This window comes from Penicillium samsonianum (genome assembly GCF_028829775.1).
Source record: "Penicillium samsonianum strain IBT 33392 chromosome Unknown utg000001l_segment0_segment0, whole genome shotgun sequence".
In the NCBI taxonomy this organism is placed as follows: domain Eukaryota; kingdom Fungi; phylum Ascomycota; class Eurotiomycetes; order Eurotiales; family Aspergillaceae; genus Penicillium; species Penicillium samsonianum.
In genome coordinates, this window is record NW_026643259.1 from 3,919,096 (window position 1) to 3,936,811 (window position 17,716).

The 17,716-nt window shown below is 48.2% G+C and overlaps 6 protein-coding genes across 6 annotated transcripts; 1 reads left to right on the forward strand and 5 right to left on the reverse strand.

The window, feature by feature from the left end:
• Nucleotides 1-280: 280 nt before the first annotated feature.
• On the reverse strand, nucleotides 281-1,766 carry N7471_001495 (kinase-like domain-containing protein; the record flags this gene model as incomplete). The annotated part of the gene is made up of 2 exons (XM_057274216.1): nucleotides 281-409; nucleotides 468-1,766. Coding segments are annotated over 2 exons (1,428 nt in total), but the record flags the coding sequence as incomplete, so codon positions are not given.
• Nucleotides 1,767-4,229: 2,463 nt separating this feature from the next.
• On the forward strand, nucleotides 4,230-5,272 carry N7471_001496 (uncharacterized protein; the record flags this gene model as incomplete). Its single annotated transcript, XM_057274217.1, has 2 exons — nucleotides 4,230-4,717; nucleotides 4,774-5,272. The coding sequence occupies 2 exons, from the start codon at nucleotides 4,230-4,232 to the stop codon at nucleotides 5,270-5,272; spliced, it is 987 nt and encodes a 328-aa protein (XP_057142396.1).
• Nucleotides 5,273-7,505: 2,233 nt separating this feature from the next.
• Nucleotides 7,506-9,236, reverse strand: N7471_001497 (putative MFS sugar transporter; the record flags this gene model as incomplete). The annotated part of the gene is made up of 2 exons (XM_057274218.1): nucleotides 7,506-8,605; nucleotides 8,666-9,236. 2 exons carry the CDS (start codon nucleotides 9,234-9,236, stop codon nucleotides 7,506-7,508), a joined length of 1,671 nt encoding a protein of 556 aa, XP_057142397.1.
• A 1,548-nt stretch (nucleotides 9,237-10,784) lies between these two features.
• N7471_001498 (uncharacterized protein) lies at nucleotides 10,785-11,474 on the reverse strand (the record flags this gene model as incomplete). Its single annotated transcript, XM_057274219.1, has 1 exon — nucleotides 10,785-11,474. The coding sequence occupies one exon, from the start codon at nucleotides 11,472-11,474 to the stop codon at nucleotides 10,785-10,787; it is 690 nt and encodes a 229-aa protein (XP_057142398.1).
• A 537-nt stretch (nucleotides 11,475-12,011) lies between these two features.
• N7471_001499 (ribosome biosynthesis protein MAK16) lies at nucleotides 12,012-13,080 on the reverse strand (the record flags this gene model as incomplete). Its single annotated transcript, XM_057274220.1, has 2 exons — nucleotides 12,012-12,909; nucleotides 13,022-13,080. The coding sequence occupies 2 exons, from the start codon at nucleotides 13,078-13,080 to the stop codon at nucleotides 12,012-12,014; spliced, it is 957 nt and encodes a 318-aa protein (XP_057142399.1).
• A 618-nt stretch (nucleotides 13,081-13,698) lies between these two features.
• On the reverse strand, nucleotides 13,699-17,478 carry N7471_001500 (aminophospholipid-translocating P4-type ATPase NEO1; the record flags this gene model as incomplete). The annotated part of the gene is made up of 1 exon (XM_057274221.1): nucleotides 13,699-17,478. The coding sequence occupies one exon, from the start codon at nucleotides 17,476-17,478 to the stop codon at nucleotides 13,699-13,701; it is 3,780 nt and encodes a 1,259-aa protein (XP_057142400.1).
• Nucleotides 17,479-17,716: the final 238 nt, after the last annotated feature.

Here is a 17,716-nt window from a genome sequence, read left to right on the forward strand (position 1 = left end):
ACGCCATGGCATGTTTTAACTTTTGCCTCATCCACCAGGCATCAACCTCGTTGCTGCAAACATACCAAAAAGATCAAACGGGTCAAACATCTCTTATCTTCTGATTTAATGCGGCTCATCTACACGAAGGCCTCGATGTATGCAATGAATAATTATTAAGTGTGTATTAATCAAGTCGACTCCGAGAATCTATGGATCTGGAACTGAGATCTGCATCAAACTTTCACATTCCCCTTCGATTACATGCATATCAAAACCTAATAGTAATGGGAAATGCCGATCACAACCCCTTCTCCCCAACCTCACAAACCGCAACTCCAACGGCCCATTCAGATCTCAAGACTTGTGCAGCCGTAATCCTCAAACCCAAATCAGGGTGCAGCATCGCGTAAACTACATTTCGGCAACACTTTTGAGTTTCAAAAGATTAGATATTTGCCTCATGTTCAGCACGATATGTTACTTACATTTTCAAGCACCTGTATAGGGTGATAGCCATCTTCCTCCAGGCGAGAACGGAGATAGTTCTCAAAAGCTTTGTCTGGATTGTCTTTCCGGGTGCTGTGCCAGAGAAGTTTGCCGGACCGCAGGAGCATATAGATTATGCCGCATGCCCATACATCCGCTGCTCTCCTATCAGAGACGTTTTGAGGTGCAAGACTTTGCCGACGGGAGCCACGGCGATCGGAATATCTCTCGGGGGGAAGATAAGGGCCACTAGACTCCGAGACATTTCTCCGGATGCATAGCTTGGGCTGATAGTTAGAAGCCGAACTTGAGCTTCGTCTGTGTGCTGAAGAGGACGCAGTGGAATTACCACCATGTATTAGTTGGGCCAGTTCTCGAATTGCATCTTCGCCTTGACCAAAACCACCTACTTTCACTGCGCCCTGGGCAGTGAGGAGTATATGGTCTGGCTTTAGGTCGCCATGCACAACATTATTTTCATGTAAAAAGGCGACAGCTCGCATGATTTGAATGGCCAAACAGTTTAGCTCCTCGGTGGAGACTTGCTCCTTTTGGTCCCTTGTTTGTGAAAGAAAAGACTGAAGATTGCCACCAGCACAGTAGGGCATTACAATACAGAGATTCGTTTGTGTATTATAGAGAATGTCGATAATTGCAAGAACATTGGGATGGGAAAGTGAGATAGTTCGGCTTTGATCGTGAAGCGAGCCAGTCAGCGGAAGTAGAGATGTTTGGGCGCGGCGAAATACTTTGACTGCGTAAAGCTCCTTGATTTTATTGGATATTGAAGCTCGCCTTAACATTGTCTGCGTACGGCTCTGAGACCTTGCTAGCGAGTTGATTTGCTCCGAAGCCGGAACTTTCTTTTCGTATAATTGAACGGTATTGCTATCGTCGTAATGGATGACTCTGCTGAATTTCCCATACCTATCTGCGAACGATGTTTGGGATATTCCTCCTGTTTTGTCATTTGTCGTGGTTTTTTGCATCTGATCAGTCTCATCGGAACCCATCGTTGTATTTTGTTGATGTGACGCGGTAGAAAAACTTTGAGAACGACCCTCGCGTTCAGGTGTCAACCATCCCCACCCAGACAGGATGTTGGTTAATCCATCGATTATTTGAGGGGTCTTGAAATCTCTCGTATCTCTCCTGTTCTCTATTGTCGTGTGGTGATGATGAGATGACAAAGGAGGTGGTGATGATTGGACATGCTCGAAGCGATAGTGCAGAGGAGGAGTATCTCGGGAACTCTTCTTTTGCATTTTATATTCCTTGGTTTGGTAGATGATGGGTATCTGTTGATTGTGTTCTCACGCTGTAGAAATTACGGAGTTGCTTCCTGGTTAATGCTACTTGGTAAACCCCAGTACAACTAGAAAGAGAATTGCAATCAACGCTCCAGGTAGCCATAGATGTTGGTCCTCTGCGATATATGACGTAACTATAAACTAGGTCACTTGACTTGGGGTGACTTTGTTAGAACATGTAACATCCATGGATCCATGGATACAGTCCGGGGTTAGTCATGAACTTTGTGAGTCATGTTGGTCACATCCCGTCTCCAGGGCTACTTCTTACGTATCCTTGCTTATTGAAGGATCTCACACATCATTGTCCCAGAGTTATTATAGGGGGCGGCATTGCCTTCTTGGTCGAGATATGCAACGCAGTCGCAATTCTCTCGGCCACCGTTTCAAAAAAAACCCCCATTACCGTTCTTTGTAGATGCCATATTTTTATAATTGACTAATTCAACAATAACAAGTATTTCAAAATCTACAGGTAGTGTTTTGAACGAAATTGTTCAACTTGAAGAATTGTGAATTAGCTGATAATTTTGGAAGTTAGCTGTAAATGTAGTAAATGGAGAACAATATACATAACCCCGTAACTTATCGACCTCTTACTTATCTTCCTTATTAATCTTAATTAATAGGGGAGGATTAAGATATTATCCCCTTAAGGGTTTAGTTATTACCGCCTTTTATAGCTTATTTAGGTAGAAGATAGGATATACTTAAATTAAATCTAGTAAATTAAGCTTATATAAGTTTCTAATCTTCTTAATACCCTTATATAGACTACTAGCTAGATAAGCTAGTTTCCGATATAGTTAAGTAAGTTACCAATCCTTTATTATAGTCGCGTTGGAGCATATTGCAGGTTCCTTCAACACGGCTTACCACCAACTGGCGAGAAAATTCCCCGATTAATGTAGCTAGCCTTCACCGGGCAGTGACTTCACTTTCTCCCTTTCATACCAAAACATCATTAACATACGAGGGTTTTTAGGGACCATCGCAACGATGCAGTTTTAACGCATCTTGTTTTTTATTTTTATTTTTTCTCTCTAACTCTTTGTCTCTGTTAGCTGCCATATTCACTCCTCCGGCTAGAGGACTAGAACTGAAATCAAAACAGACACCAAAAAAGAGATTTTGGAATTCATTTTGAAAATGATGTTAGAGGTTTTAGTAGAGGGCTAGTCAAGTTTCCATAGCTTTTTATACTCATTTCATCTATCCCGTACAGCCCTAACATATTCCTTTCGATAAATGAACTAGACCACCTAAACAAAGGTCATGATGTATGGTAATATAGGCAATCATTAGATTCATGATGTCTACCTAGGGCTCAATCGTCATCCCAAATGGGACGATAGCTCAGTTGGGAGAGCGTGCGATTGAAGTTCGCAAGGTCGCTGGTTCGATCCCGGCTCGTCCCATTACTTTTTGCAATTTTTTGGTTTATACGGCATGCCGTCTATTTATTACTACGGTTTACCAGTCAGGCCAAGTTTTCGAATTAGCTCTTATTATATCTAATTTTTACACTACTTTTTACTAGGTACTACATATATAATAAACTAGAATATAAACGGATGGGTACGGTGATAAAGAGGCTAGAATAGAGAATTCAGGTGAGAATCATAATACAATAAATAAATAATCGTGGTAGGAATCATTAGGAATCATCCATCTATGTATATATATAATCAAGAATTTCAGTTTAAATAATCCAAGCATTGAGAATGCGATTATCAATCAAGTTGTTACATGACTTCCTTCTATAAGGAATTGGTGCGATAGGTGAGTTACATAAAACACGTAAATCCCAAATAGTACTGCTGGCAACTGGCACAGTCAAAAGGTGTATCAATTAATTATATAGCAACTCATTTTAAGAGCAAAGGCTGCATTCTTATAGCCCTGAAATCCTCCTGCAATCAAAATATTCGCTCCCGAACTGACAATTGTTTGATCGTCCGATTTCATCATACAAAACATACAGACGCGCTCGAAATCAGTTTCAAAATGAGCCAAGCCCAGCAAAGCCAATAGTGCCTTTAAGCAGCCACGCTACTTGCATTAGTACACGAACCGAAAGTTTGACCACTTGACATTTTGACCCTGTTTATGTGACGCTGCGAGACATCACTAACCAATTCCAGCACTAGTTTGTTCATCGGTGGAAATTTAGGCTGCTTTGGTCCCCGCCAAGCCGGTATCGAGCGGAGCGGAGATTTGCACTTCAACAAGCGAGGCTTTTGAGCCTTACAGAGCGCATGCTGATGATCCACCGATTGGACTAGATATGCGTTTGAATCTCCACAGGCTAGATTTGGGGTCCAACATGGCTTTGTTCCTCCTTTTAAGAGGGCAAACTGATTTATCCTTCCATCTGCTTCTCGGACCCAATACAAATAATTTATTTTTTCCAGTTCCAGGGTCTCGACAAACGCCTTCATTGTCGCAAGAATGACAACGCTCACGGTCCGCGGCACCGTATATACTGATTCGGATTATGGCCCCTTCACAGTTCCCGGTGCTATATATACGTTCCAGAATTATGGCCCACTCACGACAATATACACACCACCACCGAGCTGTACAGCCACACACAGGATGATATTCGGGACAATGGTGCAGGATGATCACCCCCGCGGGTGGTACAGTATGGACTGCGCATCGACCAAGTATTCTGACTGCATACCCACACCCACCGCGAAACCAATGACACCCGCCGAGGGTCACCGGCCCATTGGATCTTATTACTCACCAGGTATATACTGCCCCAGCGGCTGGGAGACCGTTGCGCAGGCTGCACGCGATGGCGACAAGCCTCCTACAACTTCCGGAGCAATGAGTCTCGGCACGTCTCTAACCTTTCCGTACTTTCCCTACACGCCCGCGCTGCTGGCAAGGTCTTTGCAGCCAAGCGAGACAATCGCGCTTTGTTGTCCGAGGTATGTGATGCCTGTCCCCGCCTTTATCGGATATATTCAGCTAACATGTTCACAAGTGGCTACACGGCTGATAGACTAGGTGAATGCTGGGATACAGTCCCTTCTTATACTCCCACGCAGGGGTGCAAGGTCATTGATCGAAGCTACATTGACTATGATACTTCCATCGAAGTCTATACCGCCTATGGAGTCGAGAGAACCCAGCTGCATGCAGTTTCTGTTCGGACCTCTGTCTCAAGCTTGACTTATTCTACTAGCTGGGGTCTCGATGATGTCTATGCTACAATGCTGACGCCTTTCTCTTCCGTCTATGCTGTGACTCTGATTCATCATGAGTCTGATATTCAAACTGCGGTTACAGGCGCAAGTACAACTGCAACTGCAAGTGCAGTCACTCAGACTGTGGATATTACTGAAGTCAAGGCTGTTGCATCAACCTCAAATCCTGCCGCGAGATTGCGACCAGGGATATCAAATTGGGAGGGATTCGGGGTTGTTTTGGGCTTTTCTGTTGCTGCAGTTGTGCTGGGAGCTGCCATCGTCTTGCCCCTCTAGGCTTTCATGACTGAAACCTATTTCGATAGGCCTTCTTCAGATGAATAGAACAACATTCGGATTCGGTACTTAGTAGATGATGATCTTTAGTCGCAACTCTTTAACGTTGACATGAAACTTCCCCTGAGCGAGTAATTGTTTTCCCATAGCGGACCAGCCGATGTTGAGGCCATTAAACCGCTTTTTCAGGTCTCGTTGCTTACGATCGTTGATCGATATAACAATAGATGTGTCGTCCGACCTGACGTTTCGTTTGCGCGCAACTTTCTCCTCGGTTACCTTATATAGCTTGTCCCTAAGGACTAAGGGTCAGCGCTACGTCCTGTTCCGTATCCTCTGCCATGGAACGGTTATTCACTTTGATTTTCCACTCGATAGTATACCGAATAAAGCTTGCGGAAAACTCGTCGTCTGGCTCCTTTGCTTCCCACTCGAAGAGTTGGAGCAGCTTGTTGATTTTTGTTTAGGTAGAGAGCAAAGGCTCGGAACAGTCCTGGGGGCAACGGTCCGGTGAAGGACTGAATCCATATTCTGAGGGTGGTGTATATCCGTAAAATCCTGGATTGGGGGCGTATTGCGAATCCTTGTCCGAGGGATCGGGGTCCCAGGCTTGGGATTCGTTACCGTTTGGATGGAAGTAGTTAATCATCGTCCTCGATTTCCTAGTAAATCGAACTTCACTTTTGGTCATCCAGGGTTCAATAGTTAGAGGGTGGGGACCCAAAGAATCCAGCTTATTGTAGGGCGGATAAATCGGCTTGTAAAAATATTTCATCCAATTAAGCTCCAATGTGGCTATCCAAACCGAACACCATGGACGTTCTGTTCTCTCGTTGAATTTGAGAAGACATAGGTAGGTAGATAGATAAATAGATGAGATGATAAAATACAAAAAATGCAAAAAGTAATGGGACGAGCCGGGATCGAACCAGCGACCTTGCGAACTTCAATCGCACGCTCTCCCAACTGAGCTATCGTCCCATTTGGGATGACGATTGAGCCCCAGATGCACATCATGAACTAACAGCAATTGCCTAGATAACCCTAATTCCCCATGTAGCGGCTCTCAGTTAATCAGGAGAACCGGCATTTAACTAGTTAAGCATCTTGGTATTTTGCCCGACAGAATGCTACACAGTATGTGGTGCCATATACTGGAGGAAATTTAATTTAATTGATTATAGCAACTCGCTCATCTCAATCGAGGGTGTCTAGGATATCGTTGTGGGCACTTTTCGCCTACTATGTAATGTGCATGGAGTTTGGAGTATAACAATCTCACAGTCGTCCACCAGAGGAATATTACATAGTATGTACCCAGATTTGAACATCGGAGAACCCTGCCTACCTGTTGTCGCTCAGAAATGGGGCCATTTGGGTGTGTGTATGCATAGGCACTACGGATCCAGAGCGGATATCCTTTGAGTCCTTCGAATTGGTCTCTCTTCATTTCTACAAGATTTACTGGGCTCAAACTCCTTGAACCTTTTTTGTCCGCGTCAAATATTAATTCCAGCTCAAGAGAAGTGATTCCCTACTCTCGCTATGTCTCAACCCAAATCCTATTCTCGGCTGAGTACCAAGCAGGACTTGGATAGACGAGAGCATTTACGAGAGGCTCTATATGCCTTCCTAGCGACATTTCCAAATAAGTTTGATCTTGATTTGATGTTGTAGCCCCAAAAGCTGGGTAGCCATCAAAATCGCCAAATCCTGTGGTCTCCCATAAGTCTCAAAAAGCTCAGAAACTCGGTGAGCAGGCGAAGAAGAGCAAGAGGCATCAAGCCCTCTTGGAAGTAGCGCTCATATATGCGCCGCAGACTTAATCATGCTAGCCGGAATCAGTTCAAGCAAGGTTTCGCCGAAGTTAACAATTACGTACAACAGCATCAAGATAGGGTTTTATTTTTACGTGATGCAGAATTCGTTGCTATCTGGCGGCGAGATGGCAATGGCAATATCGAACTCCCGGACCCAATGTCATGGTCAGCAAACATCGGAAGAGAAAGTCTTTAGCATTAAATGCATCATATATCTATACTACCAACAAAACTTCCTGTTGAACGTGGATAGAAATAAGAATGACATCGAATATATAAATTGGGATATAAAATAGCATATCAAAACATCGAGCCATCACCACATTGCATCATGTTCAACGAAGCATAAGCATACATTAACAAAAACAAATCCCATTCCTCACCATCCAATCTCACAAAGATGCACCACCAGCCTAGTTGTACGGCTCAGGAGAAAACACCTTCTTAAGACGGAAGCGCGACAAGTCCCGAATAACCTGTGCAGTCTGCTTCAAGTTCTGCTTAACAATAACAGCAGTAGGAAGTGAGAAAATCTCATCGATCTCCTCGAGGGATTTGTTCTTAGTCTCCGGCATGAAGATAATCTGGTAGACCCAGCCAAGGACGGCAATACCACCGTAGAAACCAAGCGTCAAACCAATCCGCTGCATAGCCTCCATCATGCGCGTGAAGTTGTACGTAACAATAAACGAGCACAGGAACAAGTTAGCGTCGGCGGTCGTCATTCCATATGAACGCAGGTACGTAGGGAAGACCTCGGAAGGCACGACCCACGTCAAGCAAGCGTACGAGCCGAAGAAACCCATGTACAGTATAATACCGGTGAGGTAAACGCCCTGCGCCGTGGAGGGGTATTTCTCAGCATCGATAGTGTAGCCAACACCGACGAGCAGAAGACCAATGAAGAAACCCGGAAGCATCACGTTCGCCCAGTACCGACGACCAAACCGTTCCATGTACAACACGGCCGGGATGGTGCCGATCAGCAGCGCCCCACCGCCGACAAGAGACATGAAGACGGCGTCCTTGTCGCCGAAGCCGATTGCCGCCATCAGTGTTGACATGTAGTACATCACTGCGTTGACACCTGTGAACTGTCCGAGGAAGATCATGATATTGGCGTAGACGATTGCGCGGCGTGCACGAGGTACTGTGAAGAAGTCCATCCAGGGGTACTTCTTCGACTGGGCTTGCTCTTCGGTCTCGGCTGTGACGGCTTGTCGCATGCCAAGGAACTCGTCTTTGGCTTCGAAGTCGTTGAATCCCCGGATCTTCTTCCATACTGCGTATGCTTCGACCTCGCGTCCCTTGTGCATTAGGAATCGGGGACTCTCTGGCAGGAAGAGCATTCCCACGAAGAGGATTGTCGAGAAGACCAGTGAAGAGCCTAGGATGTAACGCCAGTTTCCTTTGACGCCGACGAACATGGCAGCGACGGCGTAGCCGAGAACTTCGCCCAGGGCGATGTTTAGTTGGTATAGGGAGACGAGGTTACCGCGGAGTCTGCGAGGGACTGGAATATTGGTATTAGAATTGAGAATACAGGTATGGCGGGGTGTGATGGGATACATACCACACTCTGCGACATAGACTGGGACGGTACCGCCCTCCAAACCGACACCAGCACCAAGAATGAATCGGCCAGCGAAGATCATTCCGAAGTTGATGGCGCCAGCCTCCAGGGCGGCGCCGATGGTGTACAGAATGCAGGAGACGATGATGGCCATACGACGACCGAGATACTCGTTCGCCGGAGAAAGGAGAAGAGCACCAGCAACGGCTCCGAGCGGCATGCCGGCATTGACTAGACTGTTGTTTGCTGAAGATAGGCCTAGATCAACGGGGAGGTAGAGGTTTGCACCACTGATAAGTGACTGGTCAAGACCAGACAGCATACCTCCCATGGACGCAAAAGCGACGAGGATGTAGGTGAAGGTAGCAGGGTTGGCAATAGTCATCTCGAAGCGGGATTTGGGAAGACTGTGCACTTGATCTTCAAGCTGCTGCAGTTCCGCGTCCATGACGGCTTCGTTAATCGCATTTTGGCCCTTTTGGTCCGCCACGTCATCCATCTCGAAGGCGACAGCGTCCTTGTCCTCACTGTGCGTGTTTTGGGGCGCCTCGACATCTTTGAGGTCGGCCATGATGAATTAAATCTCCTTCCCAGGAGATGGTTTGTAAGTTCTACTAAAAGATATGAAGTATAACAGTGGAGTGAAACTGTGGAGAGAAACTGTTACTTCAGGCTCTGCCGGGGCAGAGACCGGGATTTATAGAGAATGGAGAGAAAATCTGGACCAAGCAATGGCACTAGCTGGTAGAGGCAAGAGGGGGAAAGACTATTTGAGGCCGTCCGGATGACGACCACGGCGACGGTTGATACTACGGACAACAAAGGCTCTCTGTGGAGGGGGGCGGGGAAAAAAAAGCCAAAAAAAACACCTGGGGATGCGATTCTAGAGATTTTGGCCGAGTCGTTGGCCCGGCTTGGTCTGAAGTATGGAAGTAGTATGCACTCCGTACTTTCCCATGTGTGGAGAGAAGTGGGGGAATCAAGGCCAGTCCGGGGAGATCAGGTCAAGGGGTTAAGGAGAAGGGGAATAACGAAGAAGAGGTCTCACCGGGAGGTAAAAACAGACTAAACCTGGAATATGCAGTGTACAGTGTGCGGCAGGGATTGGAATGTGGAGTGACATGGGGAATTCAAGACATCGGGACTGCCGACGAATCGTGGGCCATCAAAGCTTATATCGAGCATTCCAGGGCACACGACAGTCAATCCGTGGAATTAGCTCTCAGGTCCTTCATCGACAATGCTTTAAAATGTGGTCTTGGACTTTCCAGAATCTTCCCGGCTTCCCGTTGTGTCGGTATGTATCACGGTATAGCCGTAGTATTGGACGGGGTGAATACTGCGGAAGAAGACAATCCCGACCCTCGAAGCCAAATATATCACACCTACTTGACAAACAAAATAGAGTTTCATATGACAGCCTTGGAAAAGCCAAATATCCGGGACTCGAAAGACTATCCAACTGGGTTGGGGTCCCCATGGGGAGAACTGCCATGCATCGGCGAAATTTCGGGGAAAATGGGACATATCATGACTTCTTTGGTCAAAGGCTTCAAATCTGGGGCTTGGGCCCATCAACTGTGCACTTGACCAGTGACCTGTATCTGAACAGAAGAGGGAGGAAACTAGCTTCCGAGTGTATGTTCCTCGGAGGCAACACGGCCCCCTCAGCCAAACACGGGATGGTCACGCCGGGCGTAAAATGCGGGATTTTCCCGAGATGGCCATTCGTTAACTGTTGCTTAGCATTAGGGGCTACCGCTAAGCAATTCCGACCGAGGTCCAATTATGGGTGCCATCGCGTATCTTGGCTGGTTAGGTGATGGTGGGCTGATCTCTGCCCCATCGGTGGTAAGACTGAGTCGGGTCCGTAAGAATCTGAGGGATTCAGCCTAATATATCCCCAAGTGTGGGGGAAAAGTCAAATTAACAAATCTGCGCGAGTTCTCAGAACATACTACAACCTCATGCTATAATGGATTGGGTATAGATCTAGGTAGAATCACCTAACCATCATTTAATGAACTTTGTCCTTTAAGATATATGTACTCGGTAAACATTGGACATAAAATAACTCCCGACGCCATGCTCCCACCATGCAATGTAAGCCTCCACACTCTCATCCACGTCTTCCAGACATTCCGACAGGCTTCCGAACACTGGGGTCAACATGGGGACTAGGAGACCTTCCTCCCTGTAATCTGGCCCGCAGTCGCTCCTGAGCTGAACCACCACCAGACCCAGCACGGTCGAGATCCGGACGACCCTGGGGAGGTTGATGCGACCCAGCTCGCTGGCTAGGCAATGGCCGCGGTCCAGATGGACTGGAGGTGCCAGATCCAGCAGGCGAATGGGACTGAGTAAGTGTGATGGCGGGACCCGGCGGCGCGCTGTTGGCCGAGGCAAGTGGTGGTGCCGTGCCACCACGTCCGCGACGAAGACTGGCTGTCTGTGGGATCGATCCTTGGGATTTGGGAGAATCACCCCATAGGTCGCCTAGACCGCCGCTCCGGCCGGCGTTGGGGTTGGCGGGCCCTTGGTTGTAGCCGCCGGAGGGTAGCTGTGAAGTCGCAATCGGGCGGGAGGATGCCGGAGCTGGACCCTTGGGGTCTTGTGGGAGCCATGGTGGGAATGGACGGCCCTTTTCGGTGTAATAGGCTCGAAGGGCGTTGGAGATGTGGGAGCAGTCTTCGTTGTCGGGATCGTCTCCCTCGTCGCCTAGGGTAATAGCACGGCGAAGGTTGGTGAGCCGTGAGCCCAGGCCAGAGATGGCCGAGGAGCTGGTCAGGGATGTGAAGTATGAGCTCATATTGCAGCAGCCAAGTGGTGTGGTTGAGTAATGCGCGGTCTGCAGAATGGCAGCTTCAAGGTTCGATGCGGGGTGGGGTTGGCGCGGAGCTGGAGCTTTACTTGTGGGGACCCAATGCAAATGATTCGTGGTCGAAGAGTTCGACAGGATATGAGGATGATTTCAATGGATTATTAATGGGGATATTAACAGAAGAACCGGCTCCTGGGGTGAGGTGAAGTTGTTACAAAGGAAATTGAAAGAGGGCATTCATTGGGCCACGTGATCACGTGTTTCACCTAAATAAAGCAACGGTCATGTCTTCTCAAATAAATTATGTTCAGGCATCTCATGAAGAAAAGAGATATCAAGCTGTACAATTGAAGATAAGATAGACATTGGAAGATCTAGGATCGTGAGTTGTAGTGGATGCAATATAGCAGGGTATGATGCCCGATCACTAGCACAGAATAAGAATATAAAACAAAAGAATTGACTGCCCAAACGCCATGCAAGATCAGGTAAACTTTTTCCCAAATCCTCTAAACATTGACAAAATTATGCCATGACCTGGTCCTTGCCAGCACCCTCGGTCTCGTATTCGATCTCGATGCGAGGACCCTTCTTGCGAGGCTTCGCCTGGGGAGCAACATGCTTCCGCTTGGCACTGGGCTTGGGCTTCTTCTCATCCGCGCTAGCCTCCTCGTCGTCTTCGCTGTCATCATCATCGCTCTCATCGTCATCGTAATCGCTGGAGTCGGCTGAGTCAACACCCAGCCAGTCCTCCATATCCTCGAGGTCCTCCTCCTCATCAAGGTCGCTGACATATTCGACCTCACCAACACCCTCTTCTTCCTCCTCCTCGAGCTCCTCGCCGTCATCCATGTCCACATCACGCTCACCGTCACCAGCCCGCTCAAGACCACGGAGAACCTTCTTCCAGATACCCTCCTCGACATTGAGTGGCCGGTCACCGTAAGCACCGCTGCGTAGACGCTCGATAAGCTCACGCTCAATGGCTCTCTCGACCTTAGCGGCAGACTCGGCCTTACGCTCACGAGTTTCCTCACGACGGCGGACCTTGGGCGCCAGCTTGGGCACAACCTTCTCTCCGAGACGCTCGTCCTCCTTGGCGATGTTCTTCATGCGGATGCTGACCTGCGTCAGGCGGGTGAGACGCTGCTTGCACTTGTGGGTCAAGAACTTGGGCCAGTAGATAAGGCGCTCATCGACTTGCTCGAGGGCCTTGGCGTAGTTGGAAGATAGGCGCACGCGCTCCCACCATTTGCTGGGCATGTGTGCTCGTTCGACGGTCTTCATGTACAGGTACATGACGCCCGTTTCGGGATCGCTTCGGACCGTCGCATACCGCGAGTTGGCCAGTGGGCAGGACTGGCGATTGCACAGACCGCTGACATTGTATTCATTGCGACAGAAATTTTGGTCTTTCGTCGTTCTGGAGAGAAGATTGGAATGGTTAGTGGAAGGTTCTTGTTTTTCTGTCCATGTATAATCGAGATAAAAGGCTCTGCGGACTGAATAGCCAGCAACTGAACATTAATACTCACTTGAGTTTGTAGGAGCAGAATTGCTGGTTGATAACCTGCCAGACAATCTCGTCAGACATGATGGGCGAGGAATTGGCAACCGAAAAGTGGTTGGTCCTAGAGTCTATGCAGCAGATGCTTGACCCCGAAGAAAAAAAAAGATTCGATATGTATTGACCGCCTTCCTGAGTTGGGTGGTCACGTGCGTGCTTTATCGATTCCGCGCAACGTCATTGGAGGGCCCCTGGGATCCGCCTTCTAAGGTTGCCCAGGTGGCATCCAACTACGGAGTACTCCGTACTATATGTAATAACGCATAACATGCATCTGCCATATTCTTATATGTATGGCTTAAAAGGCCCTTAACAACTGGTAGAGGAAAGACTGTAATCGTTCAACATCATGATGAAGATATATTGTATCTACATATGTATACGTATATCATTCCGAAGAATTGATGGACGTTCGTGACACTAGAGTCAAACTTCCAAGGATGGAATTGAAGTGATTGACTAATCTAATAGTATGGAAGTAGCCCGATGGCAGATGCGCCCAACAAAACAATGCTCAAGATTAATATACAGAGAGCCACATGATACCAGATCGGTGGTAGCTAGGGCATGAAAGCAGCGAGAGATAAAAAGTACCAAGCAAGAGAATAGTACTATGATACACCAAAATCATGACAAGCACTAACTCTATCCACGGACTTTTCGGTAACTTGGCGGGTGCCACAACTGTTTGATCATTTTGCCAGCCCAGACTGGAACCAGAGACACTGCTAGCACAGCGAAAACTCGCCACAGCCAGTCAAGGGTGATCACGTAACTAAGGTCAAAGTACTCGCCCAGGAAAGGGACACTGCCTGCGTATACAAGCAGCGTACCAATCAGACAGAAGATCATGACCGGGTGCCAGGTTGTAATTGCAGTGGCGACCATGCCAAGCTCATTGAGGACGAGGGCCGTGAAAGAAAGACTAATTAGGCGCGGCCCTGTGATGGTATCCAACAATATCTGAGAGAGACCCTGGATCACTGCACCCTGGTAGACAGAAATGAGAACCCAGCCAAAGAACGAGCGGTAGCTTAGACTCTTCCCTGCCTTGAGCTCTTTGTAAAGCTCTGGATAGAGATTGGCGAGACGCTCGTCGACATCCCGATCAAAGGCGAGGGAGAAGACCGGTGCGTTGGTATAGACAGTCGCGTAGCCGACCATGAGCCAGTTGATGAACAAGCCCTTGGGATCGAAGTGGCTGGCGATGCTGTACATAGTCTGGCAAACACTGATGATTAACCCACGGTGCATGATGAACTGTGCTAGTTTAGCAGACCGCTTGTACGAGTTGCGGCCGTGCCAGACTAGAAGCTTGGTGATATGGTGGAACTGCGTGATACTAAAATCAGCAGCTAAAGATGCTTGGCGGCCTTCCTTGCCCACAATACCAATTCCGACATCGGCTGCTTGAATCATCGAGACATCGTTACCGCCATCTCCGATGCAACAGACACGTTTCTTTGTGTGTTTGCGAATCAGGTCAGCAATCTCAGCTTTCTGGGTGGGGGAGCATCGGCATGCGATCACGGCGGGCAGTAGCACCGCGACAGAGATGAAAGCTGTTTTGAATTGGCCGAGCATGAGGTTCAAGGACTCGCCATCAATCAGCAGGCAGCAGTCAGTCTTGTTGCGCAAGAAGTCAAGAGCTTCTTGGGCAGTCGATTTGTCTGTGACTTTGGTGACTGTATGAATGTACTGGCCCCGGGAGACCAATTTGGCAGAAATAGCGACACAACGCGCTGTCTCCACTTTGTCACCCGTCAGCATCCAGATCTTAACACCAGCATTGCGTAACAGCTCGAGAGAGGATTTGACGTCGCGCTGCAGCCGATCTTCCACACCGGTCACACCGGAAAGCTCCAAATCTTGTTCAAGGTATTCGCTCACAACCTTCGCCATGCCCGCATCTCGGCCTTGGAAAGATAGTGACGCTTGTTTGTATTTACTAGAGAAATCCTGATATTGCTGTGTGGAGATTCGTTTGCGTCCAACAACGAGAGTTCGCAACCCTTCCCGAGCCATGTTCGTAGTCTCCTCGTCAAGCCAGTCATTCGGTGCAACAATAGTTGTCATGACAGTGTCTGCACCCTTCTGATAGAACCAAATTTCACTATCGTCTTTGCCGGATTCAAGCATGTTTTCATCGTGCTGGAATTGGACGATAATCCCCATTCGCTTAGAGTCGGATGTGAATGGGAAAATGTCGAGAATTCGAGCCCGGACCACAACTTGCTTGGAGTCGGTGGATTCCAAGACGATACTTTGTCTGTCTCGATATGCTAGCTTTAATCCAACTTCTTCCGTATATCGAATAATGGCGATTTCATCAGGCGACGACGCTTGATAGCTCGTCACCTTCCGGCCGTCTTCCTCCTCTGTGGTCGGTGTGACGTTATGACAAAGAGCAAGCGCTAAGATGATATCCCGGACGCGGGAACCAATCTCCCTTCTTGTCCGCGGCGCTGTGGCATGGCCAGCTTGAGTTCCAAAGACAGTCGAAGGCGTTGTCAACGTATTGCCCGAGAACGCAAAAGCCTGACGAATAAACGAGGCGACTTCGTCCATTGCCTCATTGGCGTATGAGACAGTGCCAACGTGTATTTTTTTTAACTCCATCTCATTCTGGGTCAACGTTCCCGTCTTATCTGAAAGCAGATATTCGATCCTTCCCAGATCTTCTGGAATTGTACTGGTGCGGACGACCGTTCCTGGAATGTCTTTGTCCCGTTCGATAAACCGCCCGTAAACTGACTTGGCCATGTCCAGATTGACCCGAAGACTCATGGGAATGATTGTGGAGAAGAGAATGAGATAGATCATGATCGCAACGTACCATTTCTTGTCGTTTGTTGGTTCGAATCTTTGCAACCCGACAAGGATGATTGAGAGAGTAAATGTGAGAGCGCAGAGTATTTTGGTGAGGTTGTTGATTTCGAGTTCTAACAGGCCGGTCTTTGAACGGGAAGCAGAAGTTGAAAGCGAAGCTCGGGTTTGAGATCCTGTATAGATGATGACGGCATAGGTGATGGTATTAGACGCAAGAACAGTGTTGGCCCAGGCGGTATTATCGATTGTCAAGGGAGCTGATTGATTTTCCACAGGCCCAGGCGTTCCTTCGTTGTTTGGAGGCCCAGATGATTTGTCAACATGAGCATCGTAGAATCCAGTGGGCGGTCCCAGCCCAATAGTCCCCACAAATTCATTGACTCTCTTATCAGGAGCGCTAGCTGTGATTTGTAGTCGACCCAAATCGTCCAGAGGAAGCGATTGAGACAGCATGGAAGGCAGACGAAGCTTCCAGTCAGTTTCGCCATCCAATTGATCAGTCCGGATGAAAGTATCCCCTGCAGGTGAATTTTCAACATCTTCACCACTCTTCGATGTGGTGTTGATTGTGGGTTCGGACGATCCCTGACCTGGTCCGAGCAAGTCGGACGACGCCCCAGGGACAGGTTCTTCCGTTAATGAATGACGAGGAGTGCCAGAATCATTTGAAATGCTCTTCAGAATCACCACATCGGCGGGAAGGCGTTGGTTCTTGCGGACTTTGAGCACATCACCAACCTTTAGGTCTCGCGACTTTTTTGTGACCTCCATCGCGTTGGACCTTCCTAATGCTATAGTGCAGTACTCTTCCGCGTTCGCTTCGGCATCTCGTCGCCGACGACCAATATCATCGAGTGCCTCTTTACCCAATGATATTGAAACCACAAAAGCCAAAGGCGCAATGTAGGACGACATATAACCAATTCGTAGCACCGGAATGACCTGTGATAAAGCAACAAGGAGGAAGTAGATGTTGAAAAAGAAAGAAAATTCGTTGTAAAGGGTTCTCGGTAGGAAGCTCCATGGTGTGTATTTTGCATTCGAGACCACATTGGCCGGATACTTAGCAGCCTGGTACTGTCCGACAAGTACTTCGCGGGGAGGTTGGTTCTCAGCATCGTTGTTATTTGATCCAAATCGGATTGATGTGCCCTGTAGGAATGCGGGAGTTTTGAATCCTGGGAAGCGCAAGCGGCTGCCTTTCTGGGGAGCCTCATCGGTAAAATCGCGAGTCGAGGCTCTGCGATCTAAGAGTGGTGCATCATCGTCTTCCAGGTTCCGGGAGCTTGCATGTGAGTCCCGCAAGCCTTGCTCCTCCCCGTTCTCTAAAAGCGCATCGGTATCATCCTCCAAGTCTGCACGTCCAGACGCACTCTGTCTCCACCGACTTGCCGCTCCGACACGCAAGTTGCGCAGCGCGATACCCGGCCCATAGCTTGTTTTGCGGCCAGTATAGTCCCGAGACTCACGAGGCTGCTGAGGCGATGTCGTGCTGGGGTCTAGCTCTTCTAGATCCAAGTCATCGTCGGAGTCCGACAAGGCGTCTGGCGCATCGGGATGGTCAAGGGGGTGTAGGTAGTCGGATGAGGAAGGCATTCTTGGAAAGCTGGTATGATTCAAGTCAAATCGATTGCTGGTTGTATGCAAGGTGTTGCTTTTGGGCCTTGCATCAAAGGAAGGTTCATCTCAAGTATATGTTGTCATGTGCGGTGATATTGGTCAAAACGCATATGCAGCATGATGATGAAAGAGTGGAGGGATGCTACCAGGGTTGAAAGAGGAAACAAAACCCTTCTTTGTGTAAAATGCAGTCAATGCCACAATCATAAACAAT